Here is a 12,557-nt window from a genome sequence, read left to right as displayed (position 1 = left end):
CACGAGAGACTATAAAATACTCTTACTTATAGTGGATCTACATCCTAAACGACCCAAATCGTCACCGTTAGCCAGGAATGACTCATTCTCCCTCTTCGATATGTCCTTACAAAACAGGCCTTAACAACAACCATCAAAACAAAAACAAAGAGAAAAAGTTGGAGTTTTTTTTAATGTAAATTTAAAGGAGTGTATCATCGATTTAGCAGATAAAATGATAAACTTCATTTTAGTCGCACATGCAACAATAAAAGGAAGCTCAAGGGTGCCAAATTACATGGATGAAAATGAATCGGGCTATATGGATTTTTCCACATAAATGATGTTAGGGATTACGTATATTAAAAAATCCTTATCAATAATAACAGTGCACTGGATAACTAGTATTAGACGTGTTGATGGAATTGTCCTTGGAAAGTAGATGACAAGTCCTTATTCAATGTTGGTCCCGGCTTGTCCTCTGTATTCAAAGCAAACATATCTTCCTTCTATCCGGCCCTTTAGTGATGATCTCAATATATAAAATATCTACATGATCTCAATAAAATAGCCAGGAAAATAACGTATATGGATTACTAAAACATGCACTTCCTTTTCAAAGTTGATTAACATGGATCACTCTTTCTCTTACTTAATTTTGTTGGTAAGGGTTTTTATCATCATTTTTCTTAAGAAAACGTACCCATACTATATGTCCCACAAGAGCTACTTAGGGTATCTAGTTCATGTATGAAGGTTTCAATTAACTAGTACCAATGTTTGGTGAGTTGACTCCTGTAACAACTTCATCTGTGAATTTTATAGAAATAGAGATACATGCCCTAACAATTCAAAATTTGTAATTGTCTATATATCCTCTTGTTTAGCATGCCACAAAAGATTTACGTAATGAGAAAAGATGATTCGTTTGAATCAATTTGAGAAAACTACGTCCGTCCCATCTCAAAACTAACATGTAGAACATGGTAGGTGATGATATCGGAACTACACAAAAGCAAGACCTAAATAAAAAAATAATGCAACCACACACAATGACCAAAATAATCAAAGTAGTATATAATTGAACACGAGATTTTGGTGACAAGTTGAAAGCCCTCTAAAAAACTTATCAATGGTAAAACCATCATTCTTTAGCCAATCAAGAGACTCAACTCACTAGAAGGATCTAGTTATACAAATTCCACTTCCAACCTCCTATGAAGAACTCTCTCCTATATCAGACAATCAACATGCTGGCCTCTTGTTATAGGGGCTCCAAAACCTCTGAACGACTCATCTATATATCTTGGTTTCCTCCTCCGAAACTATTGTGGATTTTGCATAGAAGTTGGATGCTAAGAACTTGAGTGAAGCCCAAGAAAAAACCTAGGTGAGAAACCTCTTTGAACTCACCAATACAAAAGTCACTTCATCCTAGCTAGCAAGCACGACTAAAATGGCCTTATATATGTTCTATTTGGTTTTGTGCATGCAATTAGAGTTTCCCTTTCAAATAAAGTACGTAGTGGTAAAAAATTGAACAACTTTGAGAAGAAGAAATCCATATTTTGGCCGAATTTTATATTCTCCTGCTGCCACATGTCACTAACACAAACAGTTAGCGCCCTAGAAGTTGGATCAAATAGTGCCTCATGTGTTGTCAAAGGAAATTGAATTCTAGTACGTACTCAGTTTTAATTTCTATATGATCAATAGAACTCATTTCTATTTTATATGTAGGGGCAAAAGAAAGAAAGCTTAAGATTTGATTTTGCTACATTGAGGCTGCCGGCCTGCTTGTGATCTGTCCCTTATAAGTTTTTCAAGAAATTTCGCATGCAATATCTTACGAAGTCGTTGAATTCTTCGATCTCATCATGATATGGACTCTTAAAAAGATAAAACTAATGCTAGAATTTTTGTATCATCTTGTGATTGTGTTGCTTGAAGATGCTGTGTGAAAAGCAAGTTGTGACAAACAAAATTTTTAATTTCACCTTCATGATCAATAACACCACTACGGGCATTTTAATTAAGAAATAGTCAAAACAACCAAGTTCGCCAAAAGAATGATATTACTAAGTAATGAGTGTATTTAGGCCCCGTTTGGATAGTATTAAAAGTATTTCATCTCATCTCATTATTACAACTTTTCCAAATTCTCACACAAAATATAATAAATAATTCAACTTTTTCAAATTTTAAACCAATAATAATATTAAAAAATAATATTCTAAAATATTTTATTCAACTTTTAACTTTCATCTCAACTCATTTGATCTCAACTCACTATTCAAACGGCACCTTATTCTTTCAATTTTATGGAATTCCACCTGAGCATACTGAGCAAAATTCATTTCTCCATATTCTTATTGGAAGTGATCTCTATTTGGCTCATTAAAAAAAAAAAAAAAACAAGAAGAAGATCTAAGTAATTTTTTAACTTTCGAAATTAAGTGTATGTTTTTGCCCTGTGATGACTTCTTACCAATGTTTCCACATCTGGAAGTGTATGTAGTGAATTTGTACAGTTGGGCCATTGTGTAGTTGATGTTTTAGTAGTTGTTTGATAAGGTTTAAACATGGTATATGGAGTTGTATGAGTGGTTGTGGTTTTTTTTTTTTTTTTGAGGTGGTGTTGAGTGAATTTATGGAGTTATGATTGGAAATTTGTCATGAGTTAGAATTAGTATCAACATCTATATTTATGAGTGAACTCACTTTTGAGACAAAGTGATTTCCTACATGTTCTTTCTTGTATGTCACTTGGTGCACCGAGTTTAAAATGGAGAGATTTCACATTCTGTTTTTCTTAAGTTGGTTATCGGGATTTGCATAACCCTACTACGGGCCTAAACATGGTTAGTTATTCTTGTGCCAAAGGTCTTTTTTATATATAATTATATTTTGCATAAAAAATTTTTAAAAAATTATAATAATGAGATGAGATAAAATATTTCTGACCTAGTCGCAAATGCAACAATAAAAGGAAGCTCAAGGGTGCCAAATTACATGGATGAAAATGAATCAGGCTAAATGGTTTTTTCCACTGAAGTGATGTCAGGGATTATGTATATTAAAAGATCCTTATCAATAATGACAGTGCACTAGATAACTGATGTTAGACGTGTGGATGGAATTGTCCTTGGAAAATAGATGACAAGTCCTTATTCAATGTTGGTCTCGGCCGACTTGTCCTCTATATTCAAAGTAAACATATCTTCTTTCTATCCCTTTAGTGATGATCTCAATATATAAAATATCAACATGATCTCGATAAAATAGCCAGGAAAATAGCGTATATTGATTACTAGAACATGCCCTATTCCTTTTCAGAGATCTATCAACCTTGATTTTGTTGCTAAGGGCTTTCTTTCTTTTGCTCCATTAATTGAGAACACTTTAAAGTATAGCTAGTTTGGGACCTAATTGCAAGGATCCTTTCTTTATATTTATTTAATTAGGAATAAGTATGATTTTGTAAGTATCAATATAATTATTCCAATAATTATTCAAAAACGTTGGGCACCTTTCACTTTCCAAATCGGCCCTTTACTTTATTAATAATTGCCAATTGGACCCTTTATTCCAATAATTCGATCTCATGCTCCGGCTCGATCATGGCAAGACAATGCCTCCCACAAATCATGCAAACAGCTATCTAGTATTCACTTATACTTTTAATACCATTAATATATTAATTTTACCATATATGGGATTTTGGTTGGTTTCCACCTTATAAATCAGTACCCACACGACAGCTTTATAGTTTGAATAAAACTCGTTTGGATAGTGAAAGTATTTCATTTCATCTTTATAATTTTTCTAAATTTTTACACAAAATATAATAAACAATTCAATTGTTTCAAATTCTAAAACAATAATAATATTAAAAAATAATATTCTAACAATAGTTTATTCAACTTTCATCTTAATTAATCTCATCTCAACTCTCTATTTAAACTGCACCTAAGAAACAAATATACATGAATTTCTTTCTTTTCCCTTTAAAAGCAAAGGTGACATTAATAATATTTACTGATATAGAGTACGCAAGTATCGTATATTTCTTTTTTTCTTAAAAGTAAATAAATATATATAGAATATATATAAAAAATAATAATATTTTAATAGTAGACTTCACTTTTTTTAAAAATCATTTTAAAAGGGAGTGTGGCAATAGAAAAATCATGAATGCCTTGGTTATTTTCCTGGATTGCTTATGCTTTATTCTTTAACCTACATATCAAATTTAAAATAATTGCATAAAACAATTATGCCAACTATATATAGCAATGAAAAATTTGGTGGAGGCCATTGCTCTTGTCACCCTCTTAATTGGGGAGATGATTAATGTGAGAATCAGCGCATGATTTCCATAGTCGAACACGTGTATGTTGTACCAATTGGTAGTTCTTGACATCTTGTGGCTTGATAAAAACAATTCTTTATATTTGCCAATTAGTGCTACCAATTGTTCTCTAGTCCCCAACTTGTGGGAATGAGGCTAGACTTGATCTTTTGTTGGTCGACTTACTAACATCAACCAAAATCACGGACAGTCTAGCCTAGCTAGGGGTGCTATCTGCATCTAAACCCAGATCGATTGAGGTCTGAATTGTTATCGTTAGCTAGGAATGACTCATTCTCCCTCTTCAATATGTCCTTACAAAATAGGCCTTAACAACGACCATCAAAACAAAAACAAAAAGAAAAAGTTTTGAGTTTTTTCATGTAAATTTAAAGGAGTGTATCCATCAATTTAGCAGATGAAACAATAAACTTCATTTTAGTCGGAAATGCAACAATAAAAAGAAGCTCAATGGTGCCAAATTACATTTATGAAAATGAAACGGGCTAAATGGTTTTTTCCACCAAAGTGATGTCAGGGATTACGTATATTAAAAAATCCTTATCAATAATGACAGTACATTGGATAACTGGTATTAGACGTGTGAATGGAATTTCCCTTGCAAAATAGATGACAAGTCCTTATTCAATGTTGGTACATATCTTCCTTCTATCCCTTTAGTGATGATCTCAATATATAAAATATCTACGTGATCTAAAAAAAATAGCCAGGAAAATAACGTATATGGATTACTAAAACATGCACTTCCTTTTCAGAGATCTATCAACCTTGATTTTGTTGCTAAAGGCTTTCTTTCTTTTGCTCCATTAATTGAGGCTGCGTGCAGGCCTACTTGTTTCTCATCGTGTGAATGTGTTGAAGCTTGAAGATGCTAGGGGAAAGTCACCTTCAATAACACCACTACTGCATTTTAATTAAGAAATAGTCAAAACAACCAAGTTAATTCGGCAAGAGAAAGATAATACTAAATAATGAGTACATTTATTCTTTCGATTTTATGGAATATATTCCACCCTGAGCATACTAAGCAAAATTCATTTTTCCATATTCTTATAGGAAGTCTATGTCCCTTCTAAGTAATTGTTTAACTTTCGATAAAGTCAAAAGACGAAATATAGTTAAGGAATTTTTGTTTTTATATTGAAAATGATATAATTCTAATTTTGAGTAAAAAAAATTTAACGGGTCACTAACGGGTTAAGCAGGTTGACCCATTAGTGACCCCTTAATGAATTATGTCTTAATGGGTTAACCCGTTAATACTAAACTCAAACCCACTAATTACATTTTATGTTTTGTTCGTACTGGATTAACGGATCGTGTTACATATTGACATCCCAATAAATAAGACCATATTGCAAATATTAATAATAAAGGAAAAAAACATTAAACTAATTTCTTTAATGCCTATCTTTAGGAGTAGTACTGGGTAGGTCCATCACTTTCCTGTATGGTTAATTAGGGGATGATTGGAGCAAATAGTATGGTTGTTTGAGGTGATTATGGATATTTTTTCCAAGGATTGGGCTACGGCAACATTTGTTTTTTGTTTTCATATTTTTTAAATATTTTTAAAAGATAATAAAATATATCAATATACTTAAAATCATTTTTTTAATTATTAAATTAAAAAAAATTTGACCAACGGTCAACAAAGACGGTCAAGCCCAAGTGGCATACAAGCTTTTCGCTTTTTCCAAATTCTCATCTTTCATAATAATAATAATAATAATAATAATAATAATAATAATAATAAAACAACATAAAAATCAAGAATTTTATTTATTATACCTGGTGATTAGGCTGGCACCTGTTAAAACAGAGGCTTGCTTTAGCCCATGTTTGATAGAGATTATATTGCTTTATACTAGAGTTATTATTATTATTATTATTTTATCTATAGTAGATACTTGTTCGTAATTTCTTCTCAGACATATAAAATTCTTCATCTCAATTTATATTACTTTTTTTGTTACAACATATATTAAATTATTAATTTAAATTAGGAAAAAGGAATCAACTTTTAAAAAATTAAATTAAATTAATTATAATTTGTTAAATTAAGAAATTTATTATTTAAACAGGTTTTAAAAATGGGACTGAAATTTCAACAAAAACAAAGAAAACTTTTATCTCTACTCCCTAAATCCAATATTCAAAAACATTTGATCAATGGCCATATAGCAATATTTGCACTTAATAAGTATATAATGGGTTTTGTATGTCTGAAGTTTTTTCAAAAGTAAATGCTTAAGAACAATAGCAATAGCTTATGCATCTTTATATTCATCTTTATATTTACATAATATTCCTTTAAATTGATCTATATTGAATTATGTATCTTCAAAATTTTACATAACTATAAATAGTATTTTTTCAAGTTTGAAAAAGCACAATTCACTCTTCAAATATTATTTTACTATTTTTTCCCTCTCCTACTCATTAAAATCAATTTTGTGAAATTTGTATTAAGATAATTTTGATATATTAAATTTATATTAAGTTGATGATACAAAATGATTTTTTAATATATATTAATATTTATTGATAAAAGTAGTCAATTTGATGTATAAAATTGATAATATTTAGATACATAGAATTGGTATTTTTGGGCACATTATGTTAATTATAAAATATATAAAAATAATAATTTTAAGAAAAAATTAAAAAATAATAATATTTTATTATTATTAGATTAAAAATATATAATTTAATGTAAAAGTTTTTCTTTATATATAAAATTAATTTTTAAAAATTATAATTTTAAAGATGTATATAGAGAAATTAATACTAATCCTCTGACACCCAAACCGGACTTAAAAAGAAATAATAGTGTCCTTACAAAACTCTGGCAAATTCTCAAAGTCCTCGTGTAGACAGTAAGGGAGAGAGAGAAGGGGTAAAGGGGGACAAAAGAATGTGATGGGTTGTTAGGAGATGTGATATAAAGGAGATGGAAGTGACGTAAAGTTGAGAAAAAAGGAAAATAAGGAGGAGGAAGAAAGAGGACTTGGGGACTTCGACGCTTCTTACCGCATGACTCTTGGGCGACCGAGAAAGTAGAAACCTCTAGATGAAAATCACAATTTGTAAAATGAGTAAATCTATTATTATCTTATTATTTTATACTAAAGTTATTATTAGAAAATGTTTGTATATCTTCTCTATTTGCCTTTTCAAAGTGATCATTAGTCACAATTTTTTTAATTTTTTTTATTTAATAATTAAGAAAATAATTTTAAATATATTAGTAGATTTTTTTTATTTTTTAACAATGTTTAAATACATTAAAAAAATATAAATGAAAAAAACTAAGGGCGCCATGCTCAGCGATAAACACTAGGCGGCATAATTTCTTCCCAAACATAAAATTCTTCAACTCAATCTATTTTATTTTTTTCATTAAAACATATATTAATTTTAATTATAAAAGGGCATTAACTTTAAAAAAAAAAATTTAATTATAATTTTTTAAATTAAGAAATTTAGTGTTTAAACAGGTTTTAAAAGTGGGACTGAAATTTCAACAAAAACAAAGAAAAATTTTATCTCAACTCCCTATATCCAATATTCAAAAACATTTTATCAATGGCCATATAGCAAAGATTAATAATAAAGAAATATAAAACAAGAAAGATGACAACATGCAGAGCATCAAGATGACGCTTCAAAGTATAGCTAGTTGTGAGACCTAATTGCAAGGATCCTTTCTTTATATTTAAAAGAAAAATTAGTGATAAGTATGATTTTGTAAGTAGCAATATAATTATTCCAATAATTATTAAAAAAAAGTAGGGCATCTTTCACTTTCCAAATCGGCCCTCTACTTTATTAATAATTGCCAATTGGACCTTTGATTCCAATAATTCGAACTCATGGCAAGACAATGCCTCCCACAAATCATGCGTATAAAGTACGGTAATACCATTAATATATTAATTTAACCATATATGGGATTTTTGTTGGCTTCCACCTTACAAATCAGTACTGGCCCACACGACAGCTGTAGTCTGAATAAAATCAGTTAGGATAGTGAAATTGTTTAATTTCATTTTATTTCTATAATTGTTTTTAAATTTTTATTCAAAAATATTAAAAATTCAATTGTTTCAAATTTTAAAATAATAATATTATTAAAAAATAATATTTTATTTAATTTTTATCTCAATTAATCTCATCTCAACTCACTATTTAAACAGTGTCTAAAAAACAAATATACACAAATTTCTTTCCTTCCCCTTTAAAAGTAAATGTGACATTAGTAAAATATGGAGAAACAATGCACGAGGAAGAATGAAAATGGAGAGGGAGAATAGAGGGAAGAGAGAGTGTGTATAAAGATATTATTTTTTTATTCATTTGGATATGAAATAGTAACAATTAAATTTGGTTGCAAACCTTAATTTTACTGTAGTTAAAAGTAAAAAATTTTGAAGTTAGATAATTCAATATAGAGCATTTTTAAGTCCTATTAGTTAAATTTCTCATTAGATTTACATTTGCATAATCTAATGAGAATGCTTTAAAGACTATCAAAAAATAAACAATGAGAAAAAGTTTGAATTTTTATATAAATTGAAGGAGTGTACGTATCCATCGATTTGGTAGATAAAACAATAAGCTCATTTGGATACTCTGTAATATTTTAAAATTTTATGAATAGTAATAGAATAATTTGAGTTAATATGTTTTATTGGATTTTAAAAAAAATTGAATAAAAATATTACAAAATTAAAACTTTATTTGAATATTATTTTTTAATATTATTTTTGTTTCTAAAGTTTAAAAATTTGTTTTAATTTTTGTGTTTTAAAAATTTAAAGAAAAAGCATTAGGCATAGATAGAAAATAAGTTTTGATTTTAGATGAAAATTCAATATTAAATAAAATATTACTGCTTGAATTGGTCTCTTCCATTAGTGTAGGACCATCACTCAAACACCAGTAGGAACTTTCCCATGCAAGGCCTTATAAAATGTTAGTCCCGCCTTGTCCTCTGTACGTATTCAAAGCAAACATATCTTCCTTCTATCCCTTTAGTCCTTTAGTGATTCTTCAAGAGACCTTTTGGCTTTTTACCATTCCTTCACCAACCATCAACAAATGGCAGAAGCCATTCTCTTCAACGTTGCTGCAAAAATCATTGAGAGCTTGGGATCCAAGGCTCTCGAAGAGATCGGACTATTTTGGGGTGTCCCAGATGAGCTGAAGAAGCTCAAGAACACCGTTTCGACGATCCAAGCCGTGCTTCTCGATGCTGAGGAGCAATCGGCAGTGAACCGTGAAGTTAGAGAATGGCTTGAAAATCTTAAGGATGTCTTTTATGATGCAGACGACTTGCTGGATGGTTTCTCCACTGACTATCTATTGCGAGAGATGATGACTCGGGATAAGATGGCAAAAAAGGTACGAATCTTCTTCTCCAAATCAAACCAGCTTGTCTATAATCTGAAAATGGGCCATAAGATTAAGACGATTAGACAGAAGTTAGATGCCATTTCAAATGATAAGAAATTCCACTTGGAGAAACGCCCTGAGGAGATAGCAATCGGAGCTAGGAAGAGGGATGATACTCATTCCTTTGTACTTGAGGCAGAAGTTATTGGTAGAGAGGATGCCAAGAAGGAAATCATAGATATGCTTCTTTCTGATTCCAATGTTAAAGAGAATGTAGGAATCCTTCCGATTACTGGCATCGGAGGATTAGGAAAGACCACACTAGCTCAATTCATATTTAATGATGAGGAAGTAGATAAACATTTTCATGAGCTAAAAATGTGGGTGTGCGTCTCTGATAATTTTGATGTTAGAAAACTTGTTGAAAAAATCCTAGAATCGGCAACAAAAAAGAAACCAGAGAGTTTTGAAATGGACACACTGGTGCATGCTCTTCGAAAAGAAATTGGTGGAAAGAAATACTTACTTGTTTTGGATGATGTTTGGAATGAGGAGGTTAGAAAATGGGATGAATTGAAAAAACTATTGATGATTGGTGCAATTGGAAGTAGAATACTAGTAACTACACGTAGTGCAAAAGTTGCAAGAATTACCCAAACAATTGAACCATACTCCTTACAGGGTTTAGACACCCAAAAGTCATGGTGTTTATTCAAGCAAGTGGCATTTGAGAACGGACAAGAGCCAGTGAATTCTAGAAAAAAAGTGGAAGTTGGAAAGAAGATTGTAGAAAAGTGTTCAGGTGTCCCTCTTGCCATCAAAACAATTGGAAGGTTACTGTCCTTGGAAGATTCTGAAGCTGGGTGGGATTCTTTCGAAAAAAATAAAATGGCAGAAATAAAAGAAAATGACATCTTACCAACTCTTAAGCTGAGTTATGATCAACTTCCATCACATTTGAAACAATGTTTTGCTTATTGTAGTATATTTCCCAAGGATTATGTGATGAAAAAATCAAAATTGATAAATCTCTGGATGGCACAGGGGTTTATCAAGCGATCCAATCAAAATGAATGTCTTGAAGATGTTGGTCATGAGTATTTCATGGATTTACTTTGGAGATCGTTCTTTCAAGAAGCTAAAATGGATTATTTGGGCAACGTCATTACGAGTAAAATGCACGACCTCATGCATGATCTTGCAATGTCAATGGCAGGATCGTTGATCACCACAATAGATTCTGAGGAAACAAATATTAGTGAGAAAACTCGGCACGTATCATTGATCGACAATATTAATTTTTTCTCTAAAATTCCAACTTCCTCGTCTAAAGCCAGTAGGATACGAACACTTATTTTGCATGATAAACTCAGGGATTTGCGAGTGTCATGTGAAGCAATCTTTTCAAATTTGAAGTTCTTGCGAGTGCTGGATTTACATGGAGGACAGCTTGATTTAGTACCGAGTTCCATATGTAAGTTGAAGCATTTAAGAGATCTTGATCTTTCACAGAATTTGAAAATCGAGAAGCTACCCGATTCCATAAGTAGATTGCAAAATTTGTATATACTATGACTCTCTGGTTGCAAAAATCTTAAAGAATTTCCAAGAGGAATTACGAAATTAGTCAACCTCAGGCATCTTTACAATGATCAATGTCATGGTTTGACTTACATGCCACGTGGATTGGGGCAATTGACAAATCTCCAGACATTATCTACTTTTATCCACTCTGATTCGGCGCCAGAGGATAGCGGCCGGTTAAGCGAGTTAAACAGACTGAATAGCTTAAGTGGAGAATTAGTGATTTCGAGTTTGAGACATGATTGGGAAGACGTCTTATTAGACGATAAGGGTGCAAATCTAAAGGAGAAAGAACATCTTCAGATTTTGGATTTAATTTGGAGCGGATTAAATGAAGAAAATATGGCATTGGAAGGCCTTGAACCTCACCCAAATCTTAAAAAGCTGCGTATATCTTATTATGGGGGTGTGAGGGTTCCGATGTGGCTTTTGTCACTCACAAATCTTGTTGCTTCGATTTTATGGAGTTGTTGGGAATTGAAATATTTGCCACCATTGAGTCGACTACCCTCTCTTAAGAGTATTTATCTGCGAGAACTTGAAGAAATAGACTACGTATCAGATTGTAGTGACAACAATGAGTTATCTTCTTTTTCTTCATCAGCATTCTTCCCATCTCTTGGGGCAATTGATTTCAAATACTGTCCTAATCTGAAGGGTTGGTGGAGGAGGAGTGATTCTTATAATGTGGATGTCAATACTACTGATCATGCTTTACTATTTCCTCGTCTTTCAAATTTACAAGTATATGATTGCCCTATGTTGACTTCATTCCCAATGTTTCCACATCTGGAAGAAGGGTTATACCTAAGGAATGCCAGGTGGAAGCCAGTGCAACAAACAATAACGAATGCCTCCTCCTCCTCCGCTTCCTCTACACCCATTGCCTTTTCATCTCCTCCTCTCTCCAAATTGAAGCGTATATCCTTATGTGAAATTCCCGATCTAAAAACACTGCCAGTGCAAAACCTCATATCTCTCCAGCATTTGACGATACGTAATTGCCCGGAATTAAAGTCTCTCTCCCAAGGTGTACAATATCCCACTGCACTTACCAATCTGGAGCTTACTGATTGTCCTCTGCTTGATCTAGGCAACGATGAGCACGGATGGAAAGGGCTTAAAAGCCTCATCTCTTTGGAGTTTCGTGGTATTCCGAAATTGGTATCTCTCCCGTTGGGGCTTCAACATGTTACCACTCTACAAAAATTCAGAATCGACAATT

At 31.7% G+C, this 12,557-nt stretch overlaps 2 protein-coding genes and 1 pseudogene across 2 annotated transcripts in view; 2 read left to right on the top strand and 1 right to left on the bottom strand.

The window, feature by feature from the left end:
• Nucleotides 1–12,557, bottom strand: part of LOC122291369 — a 96,946-nt pseudogene that overhangs the window by 70,914 nt on the left and 13,475 nt on the right.
• Nucleotides 1–12,557, top strand: part of LOC122291360 (putative disease resistance protein RGA3) — a 56,719-nt gene that overhangs the window by 43,036 nt on the left and 1,126 nt on the right. The window lies entirely within an intron of this gene.
• On the top strand, nt 9,353–12,250 carry LOC122291364 (putative disease resistance protein RGA3). Its single transcript, XM_043099062.1, has one exon. It carries the CDS (start codon nt 9,455–9,457, stop codon nt 11,321–11,323), a length of 1,869 nt encoding a protein of 622 aa, XP_042954996.1. The 5' UTR covers nt 9,353–9,454; the 3' UTR covers nt 11,324–12,250.

This window comes from Carya illinoinensis, chromosome 13, assembly GCF_018687715.1.
Source record: "Carya illinoinensis cultivar Pawnee chromosome 13, C.illinoinensisPawnee_v1, whole genome shotgun sequence".
Classification (NCBI taxonomy): Eukaryota; Viridiplantae; Streptophyta; class Magnoliopsida; order Fagales; family Juglandaceae; genus Carya; species Carya illinoinensis.
The sequence above is the reverse complement of the archived record's forward strand: the minus strand, read 5'-3'. Positions and strand labels throughout refer to the sequence as shown.